General features: G+C 27.2%; 1 protein-coding gene across 1 annotated transcript in view; it reads left to right on the top strand.

The window, feature by feature from the left end:
- Nucleotides 1–4,203: 4,203 nt before the first annotated feature.
- Nucleotides 4,204–27,724, top strand: part of LOC128953479 (LIM/homeobox protein Lhx1-like) — a 31,782-nt gene continuing 8,261 nt past the window's right edge. The window contains exons 1-3 of the mRNA XM_054298961.1: nucleotides 4,204–4,442; nucleotides 10,170–10,375; nucleotides 12,275–12,795. Coding sequence (XP_054154936.1) covers nucleotides 4,267–4,442; nucleotides 10,170–10,375; nucleotides 12,275–12,795 — 903 coding nt within the window. The 5' untranslated portion in view covers nucleotides 4,204–4,266. The remainder of the gene's footprint in view (nucleotides 4,443–10,169; nucleotides 10,376–12,274; nucleotides 12,796–27,724) is intronic.

Here is a 27,724-nt window from a genome sequence, read left to right as displayed (position 1 = left end):
CTAACTCACTCACTGGGAATTGTAGGCCATTTGATAGATATCCGGGTCCTCCTTAGTTTTGTTGTTGTTGTAGTAGTAGTTGAAAGTCCAATGGAAGGGGCGGTCAAGTTATTTGTGTRTTGYTTAGAGAGAGAGAGAGAGAGAGAGAGAGAGAGAGAGAGAGAGAGAGAGAGAGAGAGCAGAAAAATACTTTCTCATACCTGAGCTCTAACTTCTATTTATAAAGGGGTAACTCTTATATATATAGTATATATATATATATATATATGTATGGAGTGGTCAACAGGTTCTCTYTCTCTCTCTCTCTCTCTCTCTCTCTCTCTCTCTCTAACTCACTCACTCACTCACTCACTCACTCACTGTGGAAGATGAGCTCATTTAGGTGTATGCATTGTTTAGGATGAAGGCAAGTGAGTGAGTGAGTTAGTTAGTTAGTATGTGGGGGGGGGTAGTAGTAATCCATATAATATATACTACATATGTATAAGCAGTTTAGGTATGTGTGTGTGTGTGTTTGTGCGGCGCCCCCCTAGAGGTCACAAAAATATTGAAATTGACAAATGTGTTTAGTGTTAGAGTTCAACACATTTGAAAATCTTTCTATAGTTTTTTTTTTTTGAAAGACAGTTCCCTTAGCACTGGTAGGCAACAAAAAAACGACTACTAAGAGAGCACTGAGAGAGWGAGAGAGAGAGAGAGAGAGAGAGAGAGACTTAACAAAAAAAAATAAAATAAAAAGCGATTGCATTTGTTTTGTGTATTATATTATATGTATGTATACTCTATGTATGTATGTATTCATATTTGCCAATACAATGGACTAATAAATTAACTTTTTTAAATTTGGGGCTCAATTATGTGTTTGAGAGCTCAAATAGCTTACACACACACACATACACACACACACACACACACACACACACACACACACACACACACACACACACACACACACACACACACACACACACACACACACACACACACACACATACATACTGTACCTCACCATAAGAAAACTCACGAAAACAATACACACACTCACACACACACACACATAAAAAAGAGACCGAAAAAGTTATCGGACCTGAAAAATACCGGAGCCATCAACAAAAAAAAACTAAACTAAATATGCTTTATATATATATGTATGTATGTATGTGTGTTATATGTATTTACTGTATATATATGCTTAAAAAAATTGCAAAAAAATAAAATTAGGGGCACAATAAATGATAGATAGGGAGACACATACTGTACATACATACATACATACAAACAATTTTATGTGATTTTTATTTTGGTTTATGTATTCAAACAATATATATATATATAAATAATTGACTCCTAGGTCTTTTTTATTATTATTATTATTATCATTATTAATATACTGTACTCTACTTACAGTGTATACCATATACTATGCATTTAAGTGCCAGTACTTATTTGGTAGTATAATCTATATATATAATATAAATTTACACTATATATACATACAGTACATACACACTGTTAGATTGTATAATACATTATACTTAACAAAAAAAATAACTAAATTTTTTTTATGTGAAGTTAAATCGATAGTTGAGGTCAAGTGTATTATATATATATATATATATTGTGTGAATACTAAGTGTCTATAAATGTCACGTTTAGTGTCACACAAAAAAAAGTGGATTTTTTTTTTAGTGAATCGTTTTCGACAATAAATTCAGAGATTTTWTATATATATATATATTTTTATTTTGTGTCTGTCTTTTGACTACTTATTCTTTGATATATAATTTTATATACTTTTTTTGTTGTAGTAGTAGTCTCTCTYTCTCTCTCTCTCTCTYTCTCTCTCTCTCTCTCTCTCTCTCTCTCTCTCTCTCTCTCTCTGTTTCTTATATATATATTTTTTCGCAGAATTCATACATAAATTTGTTGGTATATTCTGGGAAAAAAACTGGTGATCCTGGATATGTGTGCGCTATGGGTATATATATACTGTATATATGTCGTATATATATATGCTTATGTAGTATTAATACTMAACTGTACTGTTTGTGTGCCACATATATTGTATTTAAAAAATATAAAACTAAAGTTATAGTTAGCTATGTTGTTAAGTAGTTTTTTTTGTTGTTGAAAAATATATCAGCAAAGAGCTTATGTATGTATATATATATAAAGTTAAGAGTAAAAAGAGAGAGAGAGTCCATCAAACTGTCTCCTCTTTTATTATTATTTTTTTTTTTGGCTAAATAAGTGTCCCCTTTATTACACACACACACAGTATTGTTGGGTTAATACTGTATTTTACTGGTAGTAGTAGTAGTAGTAGTAGTAGTGGTTATATGAGGTCTCGTGTCGATAGCATAACTTTTTTGCGGGTGTCTTATGACCACAAAAAAACCCCCTCTACTTGATTAATCCCCCCCTCACCTCCCGTCACTTCAAGGATACCCATAAAGTTATTATGAGATAGAGATAGATTGAGAGAGAGAGAGAGAGAGAGAGAGAGAGAGAGAGAGAGAGAGAGAGAGAGAGAGAGAGAGTAATGATAATTAGAGAGCTATAATATCATAATGTTTTTAATAATACAGTAATAATATTAATGTATATATATATATATATATATATATATATATATTTTACTAATTAAAAAATAGAGATTTCAATTACTGAATATATTCAAAATTATATATATATATATATAAATTTATTTAATTTTTTTTTATAATTATATATACTAATATGTTTATTGTATTTATATGTTGTATGTGTGTGTTTTTTATATATATATAAATTTTGCTTGATAACTTATGTTATACTAAAAACTAAAAAATAATTGCTAATATATATATATATATATATATTATTTGATTTTATAACTTAACTTATTGGTTAYATTAAAAATTTTGTTGAAAAATATATTATCAATAATTTTTTGTTTAACAAATTTTATATACAATATATTGTTTTTTCTTTTAATTGAAAAATATACYAAATTTTTAGAAAATCAATCATTAAGTTTAAACATCCCATTATATTTAATACAATTAATTTTTAAAAATATTTGTTTTATTTTTTTTAAATAAAAAATATATAAATAAATTTATATATATTATATATTTAATTCACTGAACAATTATATATATATATATATATAAATTTATGTATAATTATTAAGTTTTATAATTTATATACATATTTATTATTACATATTTATATATTAGCTTAAAAAATTGCAAAAAATTAATAAATTTAAATATATATATATATATATATTTGGTGCATATTTTTTGGTGCATATATGTTATAACTAAGCTCTCTAGTAATAATATAATGCCAGTGATGATGATATTGAAGCACAGTTGGCAATTGTGTGTATGTGTGTGTATGTATGTGTGTGTATGTATGTGTGTGTATGTATGTGTRTGTGTGTGTGTGTTAGGCATAGACACGATATATACAGTATATAATGATAGTACAGTCAGTCTAATGTAATGTAATGTAATGGCAATTGCAAACATACAATCTCCCGAAAAAAAAATAGTTATATAGTAGTTAAGGCCATCCATATACCGGAGCTCATGCGTGTCTCCACCTTCATCGGATCAGTACGTCAGCCGTTTTGTGGAAAGGGGCGGACCCTGAATCGGATCGACATACACCCGGTTTCTMTCTCTCTCTCGCTTATGGGTATGGATGGTATGGTTAGGAGTGAGTTAGGAGAGAGAGAGAGAGAGAGAGAAAGAGAGACAGCTCAGAGGCATACATACATACATACATACAGTATATACTGTACATATCGATGGCTAAGGCGCGCGGCACTTGTATCTCATCCATACACAAACCATACACTATTGACTCTCAGGCAATGGGTATCATCGCCTCAACACTGAAAAACTAAACAGTAGTTTCATATATATATATATATATACAGTATGTTATCATATATATTATTGTGAATGTGTTTGTGTCTATGTGTTTGGTGTTTATGTGTGTGACAATCAACCAGCACTTGACTACTACAACAACAACTACTACTACAACTACTTGACTAACTGTTTGTTTAAATAATTGATTCAAATAATAATAATAATAATAATAAGTAATGTTAGCCAAAGTGTTGTGCCGTTATCTGCTGCTATTACTTAGACTACTACTACTACTGTCATCATCATCATCATAACCATCGACACATACCATCACCACATATACATACCCGTGCAAAAAAAATAAGAGACTCATACCATATATAAAAAATACTCAGTAATCATGAAAATGATTCAATGCGCCGGCTGTGACCTACCGATTCTGGACCGTTTCCTACTAAACGTATTGGACAGGTCGTGGCATACTAAGTGTGTTACCTGTTATGAATGCAAACAAACATTGCAGGAAAAATGTTTTTCTAGAGACGGCCGACTGTATTGTCGAAACGATTTTTTCAAGTAAGTACACCCCGACTGTATATACCCGACTGTCCCCCCCCCGATCTATACGCCCCGACATATCTACCGGGTGCTTTATGCAGTTATTTTGTTGTTTGGATAGCTTCTCTATATCTCTAATAGTTATCTCTATCTATTAAACCGATACCTCTCTCTCTCTATCTCCCGGTGCTTGTTGTTCACGTGTTTAGCTAATACACACTCCATGTGCTGTCATGTCTATTCACACCATACCATACATACCGGAGATATATGTGTGTATATATGTGTTTTGATATCAACTTAACAAATGTTTTTTTTAAAGAGAGAAAGAGAGAGAGAGATTTACATAAATTTGTCAAAATATTTCAAAAACATACACACAATTCATTTGTTATGTTTAGATACATATATATATATATATATATATATATATATATATATATATATATATATATATATATATATATATATAAATTTCACAGTAGTTTATCTGATAGTTTTGATAGTTTTTTAACACTCACTAACAAATAAAACAAAAAAAAGCCCAACAATTTGTAAAAAAAAACATTTTATCTAACAGTATGGCCCACAGTATGCTCGGGCACCAGTAGTTTTTTTGAGGGGGGTGGGTGGAGGGGGTAGTTTTTTCACGCTGTTAACTGCCATAAAATTATTTATATATAGCTATGTTACTAAACTATTTGTTTTATATATATGTTATATTGCAACCAATATGTCATCTTAAATGAAACATTTAACATTTTTTAACACACATTTATTTTTGAATGTTTATTTGAGATTATTATTGAATGGTATGGTATGTACTCTCACTGTATGTAATCATATATATAAGTACAGTATGTTTGAAGTAATTTGAAATATTTTTTATGAAATATAATAATAATTTTGTTGTTATAATACTAAAACCAACCAAAAAATATATGATAACAAAATTAACGCCGATTTCATAACAATACAAAAAAATTGTGTGCAAAAAAATTGTTATATAATTTTTTTATGGTATATATATATATATATATAGTTGTTATGAAATGTTATTAAAATAATTTCATTTCACACACACACACACATAGATATATATTTAGTTATTTTTTTAATGATGACAAATGTGTTAATTTTTAGTACAATACATACTATACTATATATAATAAAACATAGTTTATATGATGATATTTTGCAACAATTCAAACAATTCAAACAAACAAAAAATTGTTGTTATATTTATGATTATATTGCACAATGTGTTTAACAATAAAAAAAATTATATATTTATTTACCAAACAATAGTAATTTAGCGCTAATATAAAATTATTAAATAAAAAAAATTATTTGTAATAATTACTGTAAAATAATGCATTTATTAATGAAGCCTATGGGCTACTAGTTTATCATTAATTATATGTTTTTTATTATTTGTAAATTAGTTGACTATTTTAAAAACTTTATTTTAAATATAGTATATAATGTATATTACTTATAAATATTACACTGTATATACTTGTATAGAGATTTTTATTGGTAATAAATTAGTGGTAAATAAGTGATAAAATCTTAATATATATATATATAATTTAAAAAAAACATTTATTATCTAAATCTGTATATCTATTGTCTATCATTGAATATAAATATATATATATACTGTATATACAGTATATATATAATGACAGTCAATGATTGACATGTTTTCAACAACTAATTTAAAGACACATTTGAAGATACTATATATATATATATACTGTATATTACAATAAGCTATTGATATGTATTCAAAAAATCAAACATATTTAATGACTTTTGACTTTTATATGACAGAAATTTACATTTATTATTGAATAAATTTGTTTAAAAATTTTTTTGAAGATAGTTTAGACTTGGACTACAAGTAGTTTTTTTTAAAAAAATTATATATATATATATACAGTATATTAAGGCAATTGTGTGTATATTTGATAGACAGGACTGAGAGACTACTTGTATTGAAAATGAATTGTATTTATATATATATATACTGTATATCCACAAAAATACCGGTGCTTTTTGGCAGTAAATGCTTATATAGATTGAGTAATAAAGCGAATCACGCCATCAAACACTTCCGCATCAATACATGAAATCTTTTATTTTTTTTTATATTTTATATATTTATTTATTTAAAAAAAAAATAAATAACACAACATTTTCTCTCCACCGATAAGATTAATGCAAACCGATTTATATATACAAATATATATATATATATATATATTATATATATATAAAACAGCAACTGTTTATGTGTGTGTATGTGAAACGGTATGCAAAAAAAAAATACATCCCTAACTACATTGTAAGGTATTATATATATTATATATACTGTACTACAATATATTATGTATATATATATATATATATATATATTGTGATAACTATATTTGTGCCCAATAATTTTTATATTTTATTTATTTGTTGGTTAAATCCCAGTTTATTTTTTTGCCATAAATAACAAACACACAAATAAAATACTACAATATATTTGAAGGTATAATAAATACAGTTTAATATATTATATAACTTACTGTATGTATAAATACAATATGTGAGAGAAAATAATATTTAAATAAAAATATAAAATTTTTTAATATTATAATTTGACTCATTTTTTTTGTTAGTTTGTTTGAATAAAATGTAATTTTATATATTTAATACTTATCGGAAAATTTTTAAATTATTATTTTATTTTTTTTGTTGGTTGATTTTAATTTGATTTTTAATGTGAAACCATTTGGATTTAATGTTTCAATTCATTACAAATATATTTTTAAAATAAAATGATATTATTATTATTACTATTAAACAAAATAAAACAAAATAGCTGTTTGAATGCAATTATTAGGTAATAATAATAATAATAATAATAACAGTTTTATATTATGAATTTAACATTTTATTATTATTATTATTGTATTAAATAATACGGTATTAGTAGTAATAGTAATAACGATTTTCACGTTCAAGTTATTATCAATATTGTATATATATATATAAAACTAAAATAAAAATAATAAAAAACTGTTTTTTAAAAGTTTTTTTAAAAACTATAATAATAATATTAATGATAATAACTAACTATTACTAATGTTTTTCATATATATATATATATTATATATAATATATATTATATATTTGTAGATCCAGATTAATTTTTATATATATATGCTTAATAGTTTGTATTACAGTATTAAATACAATAGGAAATAATTGAGTAATACTATTGATATATAATATTTTTAAAAGTGTTTTTTTAAATGTTTAAAACTTATTTTGTTTTATTATTATTATTATAAATATTTTTATATTGATATATACCGGTATATAACTATTATATAGACAGGTATTACAGTTAGTGAGAGTACATTGAATACAATAATAATAAAAATAAAAGATAATAATAATAATAATGAAAATAAAGTCATCAAACGGTCAATTGTTATAATTGGCGATTAAAGCCTATTATCGACTCTCAAAAATAATATATATATATAAATATAATATATACTCAAATATAGTCAGTCGACTATTATGATTGCGTTTAACCATTAAATATATATTTAATATTATCATTAAGTCATTTTCATCATCACTACAATACAAGTATTTTAGTATTTTTTTGTTATATATATATATATATTTACGACTCTCTCTCTCTCTCTCTCTCTCTCTCTCTCTCTCTCTCTCTCTCTTATATATATATATATATATATAAACAGCTGAAACATTTGACTTAAATTATGGTCAAATATTTTCGCTTAGTATTATTATTATTATTTAATATTACAGTATATATATATATATACAGTAGTAATAGTAGTATTTTTTCTGACAATTATTGTTAGAGAGAGAGAGAGAGAGAGAGAGAGAGAGAGAGAGAGAGAGAGAGAGAGAGAAGAAAATTCAATGAATGGTATTTAAAAAATGAATGAAATAATATATATATATAATATTTTTTTCCGTGTATTAAATGTTGAATAGTTTTATTTTGTGTGTAATTTATTTTAGTAAACGGGTTATACATACACAATATACAAGCTTATTGAAAAAATATATAATATTTATTATTAATAAAATAAATTATTATTATTATTACTAGTATTACTAATGGATTTGAGATTTAAGTTTATAAATTATTTGTAAAGATTTTTTTTCACTCATAGATAATAATAATTTATTTTTTTTGGTGATAAACATAAATTTTTTTCTMTCTCTCAGTGATATATGTATAATAATTATATATATATATATATATAATATACAGGTATTACTGTATAATAAAACTATATATTCAATATTTTAAGCTTTTTAATAACCACTTTAAGTGTTTACCAGTGAAAATGAAATTATTATTATTATTATTATTATTATTTGTATGTATAAATACTTGACAATAAGGATTAATATATCATTTAAAAAAATACTACAATTATTGCTGGAAAAAAATAGTCAAGTATTTATTTATTTATTTTTTTGTATATAATTTATATAAATATCATATTATATATATATATGTTTAAAATATATAGTTGAAAATATCAATTCAAATACACTTAAACTTATGATGATGATGATGATGATGGTCAATTGTTTGTTTTTAATATACATATATAATTTTGTATATCTATAATATAGTTTATTATTATTATTATTATGCATACAAAAAACTACTGTATATACAGTATATGCAAAATATAACACAATATAATGATAGATATAAATTGTAAAAACAGATATTTAATCATATCATTTGTGGTGGTTATTAATAGTATTATTATTATTTTACTGAAAAAAAAAATAAATTATTATCATTTATTTTGTGGTTAAATATTTCAACAGAGAGAGAGAGAGAGAGAGAGAGAGAGAGAGAGAGAGAGAGAGAGAGAGAGAGAAAGTGGTTTACAATTTTCAAAATATATTTTCGCTAACATTATATTTTATACATTAATATATATAAATCATGAGTTAGTATAGTATTAGTAATAGTGTATTATAAGTCAAATGAGACAACCATTTGGTGTATATATATATATATGTTTAAAGTGAGGGMCAGAGAGAGARAGAGAGAGAGAGAGAGAGAGAGAGAGAGAGAGAGAGAGAGAGAGAGAGAGAGAGAGAGAGAGAGAGAGAGAGAGAGAGAGAGAGAGAGAGAATGGTCACTGACCTGATCTCCCATCAACATCATCATCATTATCATCAACATAATAATAATAATAATAATAACAATAACAAACGTGAAACTTTTGGGCTAAAAAAACTCTATCTATACACCACTACCTATGACATAAACTACCTGTGCTGCTGCCTGGTGCTACTACTACCAGTGCTTTGTTATAATAATTATTATTATACAGTAGTTAGCACCAGGAAAAAAAACCCCCAAATGTTTTTCAAAAAACTAAACTTAACAAAAACAAAATCATCTTTCATAACACACACACACACACACACACACACACACCTAATATACACCATTACCTGTCAATACAACACTACTACTGTATTATTATTATTATTATTACTACTACTACTACTACTCATATAACTACTGTTACCCCATAAATGTCACTTAACTTTTGTTTTTTTTATAGTTTTGTTTTATAAAATCATAAATTGTTAGTCAATTGTTATGTAAATTTAAAATAATAAAATAATTGATTTTTTTTTGCTATTTTTGTTTCATTAAATTAATAGATTGTTTGGTACAAAATGTTCGGGTTGTCTACAGGGCATACTGCCCACCGATCTGGTTAGGAGGGCCCGCCAAAAAGTTTTCCATCTAAAATGTTTTACTTGTTTGGTATGCCGTAAACAACTGTCCACTGGCGAGGAACTGTATATACTGGACGAAAATAAGTTTGTCTGCAAAGATGATTATAAAACTAGTAGACATAATCAAGGTATGTATATATATAATATGTTTGAATGGATAGTATAGTCACTGTATATGTATGTATGTATGGATCAGTTGATATATACCGTATAGTTGTATATACCATATGTTTTATTGTATGTGTTATTGTTGTTGTTGTTGTTGTTTTGTATTATAAGTTATAATTTATTATAACAATAACTACTACTACTACTACTACTACTACTAATAAATTTTTATAGATATATATTTTAAAAAAACTAAAATGTTTGCCCCCAATAACCACAACAACAATAACTACTACTACTAGTAGTAGTAGTAGTAATACTACATCAAAAAATTACTACCTTATATAATATATATAATATATGGTTTGGTACTGTATATATATATATATACGGTGTATATATATAACATAATATTGCCAAAAAACATATCAACCACCAATATTACCACTACTACTACTACTACTACTACCACTACTACTACTATTACTACCCAATATTACTATCATCACCAATATATTATGTATTACCCTCCAGTCAATATATATATATATATATATTGCTGTTTTATATCTAAAAAATTAGTCTATATAAGATATAGCCCCCTGTCCCCCATCTAAAAACATATATATAACATATACTGTATATAGCTTATGTATGTGTACTGTACAGTATTACACACACACACACACACACACACACACACATACAAATTACATAGTAAAAGTGCACACCGTTGGCTATTTTTCCCACGCTTACCCAACCAAACCATTTCCACTGTTTAGAGAGACATCATAGACATACAGTATATATATATATATAYARTATATACCTTATAGATATAGGTATATATATACTGTATAATAAATATATATATATATATAAAAGTTAGATATTATATATATATACATATAAAGCTCACAACTAATATATTGAGCTTCACTTTTGTTCACTGAGAGTATAGTCTTAAAACAAGCAGTTTTTTTGTTGCTATCTCTCTCTCTCTCTCTCTCTCTCTCTCTCTCTCTCTCTCTCTCTCWGAGAGAGAGAGAGAGAGAGAGAGAGAGAGAGAGAGAGAGAGAGACTGAGAGAGAGATGACATAATATTGCATTATATAACAAAATCATAGACATATAGATATACAAGTATATAGAGGTTTAACTTGAAGTACACTACATATGATATATATATATAAAACTTTTGGTTAGTACTCCTTGTATATTGTATTATATGTATTATATGGTRTATTATTATTGTTGGTTGATGTGGTAGTAGTGSTAGTRGTGGTATAYTGTAGTTTATAACTATTACTAGTAGTAGACAAYCCTACACAATATAGCACACATGTATTATATATATATATATGATTTTATTTATTTATAATATCTATTGTAAAAATGCTAATGTTGCATTGTTTTTTTAGAGGGCTGTTAGGTTTTTATTTTATTTTGTTGAAAGAGAAAGTTGTCATAAAAAAAATAGTAGTAGTAATAACCCCCCCCATCCATCCAAGTACTGAACCAAACTGAAACAATCAGTCATAAAATTTTTAATTTTTATGAACATATAGTATAGCAACAAAAAACAATATATAATGGACAGACATATAGTTTTTATTATTATTATTATTATTATTATTATTATTATTATTATATAACATACCAGATATACTGTAGGTATAAGTAGTTTGTCTTATATATACTGTATATATATATATATATCTTGTGGTTTGCAATTAGTTTTTTATATATAWAWAATGCAATTTGTTTCTAGTATTTCAATATGTATTTCCCATATAGTAGTTGTAGTAGTGATCCATAATATGTTGAATCAATTGTTGTTTTATTTTAAAAAAAAGTTATTAAAATATTTTCAATTTCTAATAATCACAAATACATACTCAAACGCACCTCCCATACAGTCCTAACCGGTGGGTCGTCACCCGTTGATCCCGACTTAGAAGATAGTATAGTTAGTCCGCCCGAACTAGACATTGGCGGCGGCGGCGGCCATCATCATCACGGAGGACCCGACTCGGATCACGATGACGATACTATGCTAGGCCTTGGCGGCCTACCATCCCTGGGCAGCATAGGTCGCCGCGACGGTAGCGGTTCGGTTGGTGGCGGCCATCATTCAACGGTAATGTCCGGATCGCCACTATCCGCCTCGAGTTCAATGTCCGATTCGGGTATATCGGGACCGAACGGTACCAACGGTGGCGGTACCGAACCGACATCGCCCAGTCATGCGTCGGCGTCGAACAGTGCCGGCAACGATGAAAACCAACCGGGCGGTACCAAACGCCGCGGCCCACGAACGACCATCAAAGCCAAACAATTGGAAACCTTGAAGTCGGCATTCGCTGCCACACCGAAACCGACCCGTCATATCAGGGAACAGTTGGCCCAAGAAACTGGACTAAACATGCGAGTCATTCAGGTATGTGTTGTTTTTTTTTTGCTGCTATTGTTTTAGTTATAGTTATAGTTTAGTTATATATGCATAATAAAAACGTGCAGTATTTATAAATTATTATCTCATATATATACTGTATGTATATACAGTATACTAATACATACCGGTGCGCGCTTAATAATATTTAGCCTTTTTTTTTATTATTGTGGTAATACCCTAATAGCTCATCATCGGTATGTGTGTGTGTGTGTGTGTGTGTGTGTGTGTGTGTGTGTGTGTGTGTGTGTGTGTATGTATGTATGACTGTGTATTAGTTGTTAGTATATATATATATATATAATATTAAAATAGTGTTCAAAAAAAACTACTGCTGAGAGTTATTTTAATACATATTATCCATTGGTTTCTTACACTAAATTTATATATGATATATATTTTATATGTATATATATATATATATATATAGAGAGAGAGAGAGAGAGGGCCTGCCATAGATGTCTATGTCTAAGCTTCTCTAGCTTTTGGAGTTAGAGAGAGAGAGAGAGAGACAGTATATACATATTGATAGCCCCGACCTATGCTATAAGTCACTCCTCGGTGTGTAAGTCCGCCCGAGGAGTCAGTCATATATATACGAGAGTCGTCTTAGTATAAGAAAGAGAGAGAGAGAGAGAGAGAGAGAGAGAGAGAGAGAGAGAGAGAGAGAGAGAGAGAGAGAGAGAAATCGACATAAATTATGCTTTCAAATAGCAGGCAATGATGAAAAAAAAACTAAAGTAAAAAAAATATTATATATATATTTTATTTTCTTATATATTTTTTTGTTGTTGAAAAAAATGTTAGCGCTTTTTCTCAATATATATATTAATACTGTATATATAAAGTGATGCCTAAAAAATAGTTGAAGGGTTCATAACTCTCTGTTGAAACAAAATAAAAAAAAATATATAATTTTTTTTAGTATAGTTTTTATCTGTAGGCGCACCTCATATTAGTATTATATTATTATTATTATTATTACCAATTTTACAACATGTCAACCATACAGTATTTTTTTATTTTATTTTTTTTTTGAGCACAACTATACTGTAATACTTGAGGGCAAACCAGTCCCTCTCTCTCTCWTAGACCCCTAAAATATACAGTACTTGATATGTATGTATGTATATGTATAATATATATACCCACCAGTGCTGCTTACGATATGCTGATGCATAATATAATATTATGTGTGTGTGTGTGTGTGTGTGTGTGTGTGTGTGTGTGTGTGTGTGTGTGTGTGTGTGTGTGAACTATACACATTAAATACAAATTTGCATATTATTATTATTATTAGGTAATTTTTAATACATAAATATTTTTGATGTGAAACAAAATTGAGATATAGAAAACATTTTTTTTTTATATATATTTAGAGATAGAAAATAGTAGCCGAAAAAAAATTAATAATAATATTAATAATAATAATTTTTTTATATATAATTTTAATTTTAATTTTTATTTTTTTGGGTAAAATTTGTGGGTAAAAGTTCCGTCTATTATATATATAAATATATATATTATTTTACTATTGATATTGTTTGTATTTGAAACACTCAATATTTTTTKGTTGGTGTGTGTGTGTGTGTGTGTGTTATTGTTGAGCTGCCACAGGAGCTACCAGTGCTATGMYATTGATACTACTRATGCTGATGTTGTTGTTGCTGCTGCTGYTGGTGATGCCTAAAGTATACGGTATATCGGTATAGGGTATGAATAGCATACTATACAATACAATACAGTGTGTGTGTGTGTGTGTGTGTGTGTGTGTGTGTGTGTGTGTGTGTGTGTGTGTGTGTGTGTGTGTGTGTGTGTGTGTGTGTGTGTGTGTGTGTGTGTGTGTGTGTGTGTGTGTGTGTGTGTGTGTGTGTGTGTGTGTGTGTGTGAACACAAAACTGAGATCTGATTAAATTCATCAAAACGTTTATACAGTATATACTATAGTATTRTATATATATATATATGTAAATGCCTGTCGCTTTAGGGCCCAGTCGTGTATCACTTGACTGTATCACTAGTAGCACACATACACACACTCTGACAGCATCAGTATCAGCAGCACTACCACACCATCACCACCACTACCACCACCACCACTGACTGACTCTCAAATGGATAGGCAGTCACCAAAAATTTATATATATATATAAAAAATTGAAAGAAACGAGAGTTGACATCGACTTCGGGGAACATTTGAGATATCTATCACCAGAAGCTCATCTCATTTCTCTTCTCTCTCTCTCTCTCTCTCTCTCTCTCTCTCTTTATTGTAATAGTCGTTACCAGTAAACTATTGCTGTCATTATAGACCTCTCTTTTTCTCTCTCCTACTCTCTCTCTCTCTCTCTCTCTCTCATCGATGGCTATATTTCATTGAGACTGTCATCTATGTTGTTCATTGCCATTGTTATGTGTGTGTGTGTGTGTGTGTGTCGGTGACTATACATAACAGTTCCTATTGTATGCACAAAATAGCTGAGCGCAAAGCCTTTTAAAAAGGGAAAGGGCTAATAATAATAACAGATAGGATAGTTGGATATATTAAGGAGTATATGTACAGTAGTATTGATAGTTAAGGCAAACGCCAAAAAAAAAATAAAAAGATTTGAGACTCATATATATATATATATATCATTGTTGTACACTATTGGCATACATTTACTACTACTACTACTACTACTACTACTAACCCTAAAGTTAATATTACATTTGTTCGCCTATTATCACACAAAAAAAATAAATATATTATTCACCATTTGTGAAAAGGACAGGCCATCAAAAACATATATATATATATATACTGAATATACAGTTTTCGGTAATTGTGCTCAACATTAGCCACACACATATACAGTATATATATATACACTGTATATATAGATAGTGAGACCAACACACTGGTAGGGGATCTCTCATTTCAAATCTTTTTTTTTTGTTGTGTTTTGTTTGTTTCAAATGTGAGATACGATACGATGACTTAAAGTGGGAGAAAGAGAGAGAGAGAGAGAGAGAGAGAGAGAGAGAGAGAGAGAAAGAGAGAGAGAGTATCGGCAGTGGTGGCGGCGGCGGCGGCGGTAAATGTATGTCTAAAAACGTCGGGTTCCCTCCAATTGTTTGTACGATTCAAAACACACATACATTTACTGGTATACAGTATCTGTATATAATGTACAAAAAGTCTATACTTTCTACATATATATATATATATATATATATATATATATATATATATAGTATTGATGGCTAACTACTGATAGCAATAGCATCAGCAGCTCAAAGCTCCCCTTTTTCAATAGTGCCAGTGCCTGGTGACTGACTGATGTAGAGGGTATTACCGACACTATCAGCAACTATAAGGCATTACTCATTGACTGCTCCTACAGATACCAACATATATCCAACATATATATACTGTATATATATATATCTCATATATAAATGAATGCTTAAAACAGAATTTCCACACAAAAATTCTGCTTAAATTCACAGCCCATCTCTCTCTCTCTCTCTCTCTCTCTCTCTCTCTCTCTCTCTCTCTCTTTCTCTTGAAGTTAAATCTTTTAAGTCGATATCGACACCAAAATGAAACTATGAGAGAGACTGAGAGTGAGAGTGAGTGAGTGAGTGAGTGAGTGAGTGAGAGAGAGAGAGAGAGATCGTGACTGACTGGTCTGGTCTGGTGTGTGTATGTGTGTGTGTGTGTGTGTGTGTGTGTGTGTGTGTGTGTGTGTGTGTGTGTGTGTGTGTGTGTGTTGGTTGAGTTAGTTCAACAGCAAAAATTGTTGGCATTGTTTTCATCCCTGAGCTGAGAGCTGATGGTGTTATATAGCGGTAGTGCCTGTAAAATGTTTAGCCTAAAAATCTATAGCTTATATATATGCGTATAAATATTTAATATATATATATATATATATATATATATATATATATATACAGTATTGACTGTATAAGAGATGAGATGAGACAATACAACAGTGAAAATACAGTGAAATTTTATGAAAACTTTTTTTTCCAAAGAGAGAGGCATTCCTATCACTCATTCAATTCTCTCTCTCTCTTTTCTTGTTATATTATGTTGAATATACGGTATATATATATATATGTAGGCCTTTCCTCTCAATCCTAATGTGTGTGTGTCTAATATTTTTCTGGATAATACATATTTGTAAATGTTATTAGACTTCTGGTATATGGGTATTATAGCAGCTCAAGCAAGCACTAGTAGCTGCAGCAGCTCATGGATATTGTTGTTATGTTAGTTGTTAGTTGTGTTAATGTTTGGTGATTGAGCAACACTTAATGGCACATTGGTTTCCTGGTATGCCTGGTATATACAGAGCATAGGGCGCCCGATAGGAAAAAACTTTCACTAATACTAAGTTTACTGAATATTTTTCAACCAAAAACACATATCATCCAAAAAATCTATCCCTTTTTGTGTGTGTGTATAACAACACAACTAAACAAAATCATTATTACACTCAACTATTTTTCTGGTGCCGCACACACACACACACACTCACACATATTTTTAGGGCCCATACAACACATTAGAGACATCCCATTCCCTACCATAGACATACCATCTTTTGTATGATACATACGATAAATATATATATACAGTATATTATACACGCGTTTTCCAAGAGTTCACGCGTTATTTACATTGAATGAGAGCTCAATTTAAATGAGAGATGAAAAGAGAGAGAGAGAGAGAAGTGTGACTACCAGTGCTAGTGATGGCATACAATCTCTCTCTCTCTCTCTCTCTCTCTCTCTCTCTCTCTCTCTTTCTAAGCCATTAGTGACTTATCATCAGACAATCCCTGTATGTATGTATGAATGTGTGCTAACTCTTGCTATAATATCTATTATAATATATATATATATATGATAATAACACAAATGTTTTGCAAAAATATTTTTGCTGAAAAATTTTTTTTTACAAATAACTTATTTACACATATAATACACTAATAATATTTTTGTTATATATTCAGTAATATACATGTATTCATATATATATATATATATATATATAAAATATTCAGTTTTGTTTAATGACAAGTCATAACATACTTATATATATATACATACAATAGATATTATAATATACATGAGTTTAAAAAACCATACATACATTTCACTACTATCTAAACAAATCTTTACACTAAAAAAAATTTATTATCATTTAAAATAAAATCTGTGATCTCAAGTGTGATACATCAACAAACAAACAAACAAAAAAATTATAATAAATAATTTATAATTAAATTTAGCTATAAGTTTATGTGTATGTATGTAATGTAAAGTCAAGTTGTTATTGTATATTATTGGTAGATATTTAAAGGCATTTAATATTTTCATATATATATATATACTGTATATATGTTATGAACTTATATTTATATATAAAATAATGATAATAATAATATTATTATTGAAATAATTCGTGTTTCAATCGATTTTATTCAATTCATAGACACATTTATATAGTAGTAGTTATGTGTAATATAACACACGGTTTAAGTGTTTGTGTGCTAAGAGAGAGAGAGAGAGAGAGAGAGAGAGAGAGAGAGAGAAGTGCTTTCATATATATATATATATATTAAATATATTATAGTGTAATACGAGAACTATTAGTTAGAGAGAGAGAGAGAGAGAAAAAAAAATCAATTAAATAAATCATGTTTTGCTTAAATATTAAAGCATTACTAATATATATATATATGCCATGTATTCTCATGAGTTTACTTATTATATTTAATTTTTAAATACTCATATATATATATRTATAATATATTTGGCTAATATTTTACTACAATTAATATTTTTTAGCTAATAAGTATACATATTAATCAAATAAAAAAAATTAATATATAATAACGTATACAAAAATATTATTATATTTTATTCAAAAATTATAATAATAATAATAATAAAAAAAGAGAAAAACACTCATTAGTTTTTATTAAATGCCCAAACATTTAATAATATTTTTTTTGACAATTTAATCGATAATAGCAATTAAATGTACAAAATATATTGTATAATAGATATGCATATATATAATAATAAAATTTATATATATATCTAAATATAGTAAAAATGTTAGAATTGAAAAAATAAAAAATATACATAACTTATATATGTTAAATATAATGTGCAACAAATATGCGATTATTATTAGTATTATTATTATATTTGCAAAAAAATAATCAATTAACATGAAATAACTATTTTGAACAAACATAAAAAACAATAACATAAAAAATATTATATATATATATAATTATTAACATTAAAGATAACAAACAACAACAACAAAAAAAACTACAAGTGGTGGCTAAATACCAGTCAATAGTATAGTAATAATTTATATATATATATATATATATATAGTAATATAATATTATGATTATTATTACAGTATTATTGTATGATTTTTATGGCCAGAGATATAGCAATACTAGAACTAGAGGTATATATATTACTGTATATTATATAATAATATTTTATTTGAAAGTAACATAAAACTTGTTTGCTATGCCTTTAAAATTTTATTTTTTTACATTTATACAACTGTGTGTTTGGTTTGGTTGGTATATATATATGGTTTTTAACGGCAAACAACAAAATAAAAACTACTTATATATATATATATATATATATATATATATATAATATATAATACATACATATATATATATATATATAATATGGAAAAGAGGCAGACAATCAAAACTCAATAAATTTGATTTATTGAACAAATATTTATTTCTCACTAATATTAAGATGAGTTATATGTTTTTTGAAATCTCTCTCTCTCTCTCTCTCTCTCTCTCTCTCTCTCTCTCTCTCTCTCTCTACACACACACACACACTATCTATCTCTCAAATGTTGTGTTATTTTACAATATTATTAGTATTACAATATTCAAGTAGAAAATAAAAATAAAAAATAAGAGTTTGGATTTAAAACTACATGAATATTGTATATTGAAGTACATATATATACTCAACAGTATTATTATTATTATTATTATTATTATTACTCTTTTCCTCAAACATACGCATAAATATACATACACATAGACACACACACACACACACACACACACACACACACACACACACACACACACACAGTATAATACCGATACCGTAGACACAGATTTGTTTTTATTTGTGCAGCAAATTTATATATATATACTGTATATAATATAAATATATATAACTTAGTAGACGTTGGGTTAAAAGCAATATACATAGCATAGCATATGATAATGTTATTATGCATTATTCAATACATTATGTATGCAATGCAAAGCTCTCTCTCTCTCTCTCTCTCTCTCTCTCTCTCTCTCTCTTATATCATATAAATTTATATACAGTATATGTATGTATGTATGGGCTTATAGTTGTTTCCCAAAAAAAAATAACTAAAATAAAACTTAAACTTATAGTATAATCATAGGCACAACATTCAGGGATCTCTCTCTCTCTCTCTCTCTCTCTCTCTCTCTCTCTCTCTCTCTCTCTCTCTCTCTCTCTCTCTCTCTCTCTATGTTTGCTAAAATAAATACAAACTATTTTATGCAAATTTCGTGGTGTGTGATGACTAAAAAAAATAAAATAATAGATTGTGAAATTTATATATAAAATTTTTGTTATACATTATATATAACTTATATATATAAATATAAATTTATATTATATCATGTAGTGTTTAGGTTATGTTTTTTTGTATACATGTATACAGTATTATAATATGCAAAAAAATAAAATAAAAATAAAGCAGTTATACGTTATACACGTTTATATATATATTGAATATATATATATATATATATATATATATATATATATATACTATATGGTGGTGACGGGTCTCTCTCTCTCTCTCTCTCTCTCTCTATCAAACTCACAACAAAAAAATGTTGATCAGCCCACAAATGGCTGATCATCGCATCATAGGATCGGGTCCTTAAATATATAAATGGTGTGATCATCATCCCTGAGCTGAGCTTAGCTACAGGTCAACAGTGTCCCGATATTACGGTTTTTTTTGGTCACGTTTGACTCGGAGGCGTGTTTTTCTAGTGACTACTGAGTGAACACCAAATATATATAAAATAAAATTCAAACATCAAGTGTTGTTAGTTTTTTTTTTGTAAATTTATTATTGAAAAGTGCTTAACCTTTTTTTTAAAAAAAATTTAGTTTAATATATATTATAGCATATTATAGCATATTTTCATAATTTATATATATAGCTTATATATCATACATATATACTGTATATAATGTTTCAAAAAACACTATAATCAGCGCTTATATATATATATTTAATAATAATATCGAGAAAGTGTATAATTAGTGTTAAACATGCAAATTATATGTTTGGGGTATAAAATGTCGGCTACTGGTATATATAATACATGTATATACTGTATATAAACCAGTATATATATACACTTAAAAACCTACCTGTGCACATTAGCTAACTAACTAACTAATAAAAAAACTGCATATTTTTTGTTATATGGATAAATGCCACCACTATTATGATATTCATAATACTGATATAAAWATATATATATAAATAACTGATAGATAGAGATAAGATATATTTAATACTATAATATTTATAGTATATCTGATATATTTTAATATATATAATATTATTGGATAATAATTATTAATATTTTTATTATTTCAAATGTGTTACATAATAATAATATATTAGATTAATATCTCCGATAGGTAAATTTAATATTATAATATAATATATTTTTTTTTATAAAAATATAACAAGAATTGTGTTATACTATACAGTATTATAATAATATATTTTATTATTATTATGCATATTGTTTATGATTTTCTCAACAACAAAAAAAACAAACAAACATAAAATTACTGTATTATGTATAGGTTTTTAGCTTTTAATTTATAATTTATAATTACTGATTAGTTTTCTCACCCATTTTTTGCGCTATATATGTGTTGAAATATTATATATATATATATATATTTAATAAGTTATATAATATTTAAATGTATTGTATATTACATACATGTATGTATAGTATATGTTAAATATTTTTCTCGTATATTGTATAATAATAATATTAATATTATAATAATTTACTAAACAATACAAACTTTTTAAATAAGTTTTTACTATACTTTATGATTATATATATGTAATAATTTATAAAATGAATATTTGACTTTTGTTTTGAACTAAATATTTTCATATATATATATATATATATTATTATTATTATTTAAAATAAATACCAACAATACTATATATGATTTTTTTGTGTTACAGTAAAAATAAATATTTCAATTGCTTTTGTTAAGTCATACACACACAAAAATTATGTTACTATTTGTTATTATTATTATTATTATTATTTAAAAGGAGTGATTATATAATTTATATATATGTATGTACAGTATGTATGTGTGTTTTGCGTGAATATCCTAAACAGTTAGTTATTATTATTATTATTATTACTACTATTACTAAATCATTTGACGAGTCAATTGTAGTGGAAAATTATAAGTTATATATTATTATCATTATTTGCTAATATATAATAATTTTTTACATGAAAAAAAAATTTAGATAAATACTAGTAAATCAACCAAACCGTTGAATACAATGAATAAAAGAGAGAGAGAGAGAGAGAAAGAAAGAGAGAGAGAGAGAGAGAGAGAGAGAGAGAGACCAATATTTTTCATCTATGATTAACTACAATAACCAGGCAATACATACAGTATATGACAGGCTATGCTATAAACAAATTGATAAATCATTTTTATATATAAGATTTGTGTTATAAAGTGAGACACAATGAGAGAAAGTTTATGAACAAAACAAAAAATAATAGCAATTAGTGTTTGATTTTTTTTGAAAAATATATTTTATTGTTAGTATATTTGAAAATTGCCACTAAATTTATGAGTCCTCTCTCTCTCTCTCTCTCTCTCTCACACACACACACACACACACATACACACACACTCTTTCATGATTGTTATGTATAGTATTTTTGTGGTATTTCTCTCTCTCTCTCTCTCTCTCTCTTATAAACCTAATACCTGTGTTCAATACTTATAATACTTGCGGAATAAATATATATATATACCGTATATATAGTATAAGATATATTATAGAAATACATATATATATATATACCTACAAAAAAAAATTATGTATTGAGTCTTATGGTATTCAATCATAATAAGAATGCTTAAGACACGTCTCTCTCTCTCTCTCTCTCTCTCTCTCTCTCTCTCTCTCTCTCTCTCCAATACTTTCTATATATATATATAAGAGTCTATATATTTATGGCAAAGAAGAGATGAGATGGCATTCAATCATTTACTTTTGAAGAAGAATGCACTCAAACATAAACACAATAAGAGAGAGAGAGAGAGAGAGAGACTAAGAGAGAGAGAGAGAGAGAGAGAGAGAGAGAGAGAGAGAGAGAGAGAGAGAGAGAATGGCAAAAGTGGTTCACTATTCTTATGTATTCTTAAGTTATTGAAGAAGAAGTGGTGGTATAAGCTCTTGTAGTTGTTGTTGATGTGTATGTATGTACTGTATGTATGTGGAGATGGCTTTGGATGTGTGGTACGGATTGATGGCACGCCTTATTTATCTGTCTTTTATTTTGTTATTTAGTAAAGGGAAAGCTTATACAGTATATATAGTCAGGTCGTCTTATATAAGTAGGGGGGAGTGCGCACGCATTCATCAGTCATCTTTATATATATTATATATGTATGTATAGAGTGAGAGAGAAAGAGAGAGAGAGAGAGAGGACTGATATGTTTGGTCCAATCCTCCAGAAGTAAGAAAAAAGTCTTATATTTTTTTTCTCGCTCTACCGCTGAGAGAGAGAGAGAGAGAGAGAGAGAGAGAGAGAGAGAGAGAGAGAGAATGTAAATGTGCTGTTGATATATATTATATGTATGTAATAGTGCGGCGGCTATAATGCCAGTGCTCTCTCTCTCTCTCTCTCTCTCTCTCTCTCTCTCTCTCTCTCTCTCTCTTTATTTCTCAGTGTCTGTGCTCACAACAGGCACTCCTGTTTTCTCTCTTTCTYTCTCTCTYTCTCTCTCTATCGCTGTAATCTTAATACCAAATCGCCTATACATGTATTAACATTGATAAATCACTCCTCTCTCTCTTTCGCCTACTCTCTCTCTCTCTCTCTCTCTCTCTCTCTCTCTCTCTCTCACTCTTATATATAATACTTTAATATGTTTCGCACTCTTAAGTATAGTATTTTATTTGGTGTTATGTTTGATTGTATTTAGTGTGCATTTAGTTTGTATGTGTGTGTGTGTGTGTGTGTGCTCTCATTATCATCAATTTTTTCCCATTATATATATATATATATATATATATATATACTGTATTTTATATACAGTATATAAACAACATATGTAGTGATTTTTTACAGCACTGTTGGTCAAAAAAAAATTTATAAAATGTAAAAATCCAGTCCAACAATATTATAAAAAAATTGATATCACATACTCTCTCTCTCTCTCTCTCTCTCTCTCTCTCTCTCTCTCTCTCTGTCTTATAATTTTAAGGATAGGTTTGGCCTCTCTCTATGAAGGGCTCGTCTTATATATATATATCTATATATCTATATATATATAACATCTATAATATATAATGAGGCGACTTCTCTCTGGCACTTACCTTTAGTTATATATATATATATATATATTATATATATTTTTATCTGACTGGCCATACATTTATTATTATTATCATAATATTATTTGTAATGTATATAGAAAATGAAAAATTGTTTGTTATGTTATGTTTAAAAAAAATTAAAAATAAAAACTATATATTATATACATTAGCCAAACAAATAACCAATTTTCTTATTCATGGGTTGAGTCTCTCTCTCTCTCTCTCTCTCTCTCTCTCTCTCTCTCTCTCTCTCTCTCAATGTCTAATTTATTATTATGATTAGTATTTAAGTTATTTAGTTTAGTTTTTTTTTCGCGCTAGAAATATAGCATAAATTTATATATATATATTTTTTTACTAAAAAACAAAAAAATATTGTGTGTGTGTAATAACATAGGCATATAGTTTTTGGAGCAAATAAAAAACAATTTGTTTATATATATATATATATATATATATATATATATATATATATACATAATGTATATAAATTTATAAAATATTTTTAATATAGTATATACTGTATATACACATTTTGTTTATTATGCTAATATATTTGTAATAATAATAATAATAATTAAAACAATTTTCTATATAGTATATGTTATGCATATTATGCATATATTTACAGTACATTACTATTAATACTATATATACTGTATATAATATAAAACTTGAAACAAAATTAATGAATGAATACAATGATAACAATTTTATGTATGAATGGTATGAAATGTTGTTAAAACATACAGTACTTATGTACCGTATATACAGTACAATATATATAGTAGTACTTAATGTTATATATATATATATACAGAATATTTCTGTGCAATTAAATGCTTTTTGAATGACATTATATATACATACATACAGTCATATACTAACTCTCTCTCTCTCTCTCTCTCTCTCTCTCTCTCTCTTAACCAAAAAGAGAGACGACTTTTAATAAAAATAAATTGCGTAAAACCTGCAGCACTTCTCATCAATCGGTGATGGGATGCATGGGATGTACAGTATGTATGTATGTATGTGTGTGTGTGTGTGGATGTCTGTCTGTCTCTGAAATCATGAGATTCATGGCATTCATGGCTACATATTTTACACACACACACAAAATGCATTTAAAAAGCGTGTGTGTGTGTGTATGTATGTGTGTGTGTGTCTATGCTTTATATGGCTATATAAGCGCCCTGTAATATGGGAGGAGTGGAGGAAGTTTTTTTTTAGGTAGTAGTAGTAGCGCTCATACCTATGCTATATATTATATATATATATTCACCCGAAATATATCCAGTCGTGAATGTATTCAACAGTTTTTCTTAAATTGTATATTATTTTCCTATTTTTCTATATATATATATATATATATATATATATGTTGTTATTGTCAATACAGTGTATATTATAAATATTATTGTATATAGCGATGAAATATACCTTTCAATAATAGCAATAATCATAATAATAATAATAATAATAATAAAAACATAGTCTTTTATATATACTGTATATATATATATTTTTTTTGCTTAAATAAGTCATATTTTACCTGTAAAATGAAAAGTAGACATAAATTTTTTTGTTGGTATATTTATTATGAAAATAACTTTATTTTATTTTATCTATTTTTTTTGGTGTATATTTCTCAGACTATGTTTTTTTCTCTCTCTCAGCTCAAGTATATTAATAGTTAGGGGAACTCTAGTTTTTTTTGTGTGTTGTGTTGGTCTCTTTCAGTGAGAGTTTATATATGACATGTATTAGTATTTAGGTGTGAATGGGAGAGACATATACTATACTATACTATACAATAATAGTAATAATAATAATAATAAAAAGGCATGTAATATGTAGTCTACCTGAGCCCGCAATATACTGAAATAGAAAAAAAGGGACGACAATCAATAGTAATACCACCACAAACACACACACACACACACACACACAGCCATTATTATAATACCGGAGCGTGACATTGCTTTAGTGTGTGTGTGTGTATGGTTTGGCATACAATTTCATGGGGTTACACATATTATATACAATACATAATATAAACTACATGTCCTCTACATAGACATACCGTAGTAGTAGTAGTAGTATATTATTGTTCAATATATTATTGTTAAACTTTTTTTTTATATATATATATATTTATATGTGTGTGACTTCAATATATCTGTGTGTGTGTGTGTGTGTGTGTGTGTGTGTGTGTGTGTGTGTGTGTGTGTGTGTGTGTGTGTGTGTGTGTGTGTGTGTGTGTGTTGTGTTTTGCTATACATATAATAGTTAGAGTATATATATAAGCCATAATATAACAACTAATTTTTATTTTTGGTGACAAATCTATATATTGAATATGAAATATATTTTGGATATAATACCCAAAAACTATTAATAGACATACAGACAGACCAGACAATCAATCAGTCAGTCAGTCAGTGAGTCCAGTGGTCAGTCACCAGTGATTTCATGTGAATAATAATAATAATAATAATAATAAATAGTAATAATATTTTTTTCATATTATTATTATTATTATTTAATCGACACATACATACATACACAGAATAAGCTAAAAAAATTTTATTTTATTACATATTATTATTGAAATTATTTTCAAAAAAAAAATTTTTTTTATATTAAACATACGAGACATTAATTTTAAAATTATATATATTTTTTGGGTATAATTTTCTCTATAAATTATATATATATATATATATATATTAAATGATGATAAAAATAGTGTAAAAATTTAAATTCAAACAACAATGTGATGTACAGTATGTATATGTGTATCACACTTGATGTCATATGAATTTGTAATATACAGTATATACTATATATATATAATAAAATATTGGTCTCAAATTTTTTGAGGTGCAAAATATATTATACTTTATATATATATAACTTATACAGTATTTTTAATGCAATATATTTATGCTGGTTATGAATGGCATACACACACACACACACACACACACATCAGTGGAGAGAGAAAGTAACCAAAAAATAGTATGAAATATATTGATATTTTAAGCCACAAAATGCCATAAACTATCAGATGATGTGATTGTGATGTGTGTGTGTGTGTGTGTGTGTGTGTGCTCTATGTGTGCGATCCCTGGATGTGATGTACAGTATGTGTCTGTGCTGTCAATGCCTGTACTTTAC

This window comes from Oppia nitens, unplaced genomic scaffold (genome assembly GCF_028296485.1).
Source record: "Oppia nitens isolate AA-2021 unplaced genomic scaffold, nextdenovo-longstitch-racon4-pilon3 scaffold22_pilon_pilon_pilon, whole genome shotgun sequence".
In the NCBI taxonomy this organism is placed as follows: domain Eukaryota; kingdom Metazoa; phylum Arthropoda; class Arachnida; order Sarcoptiformes; family Oppiidae; genus Oppia; species Oppia nitens.
This window is presented reverse-complemented; position numbering and strand designations above follow the sequence as displayed.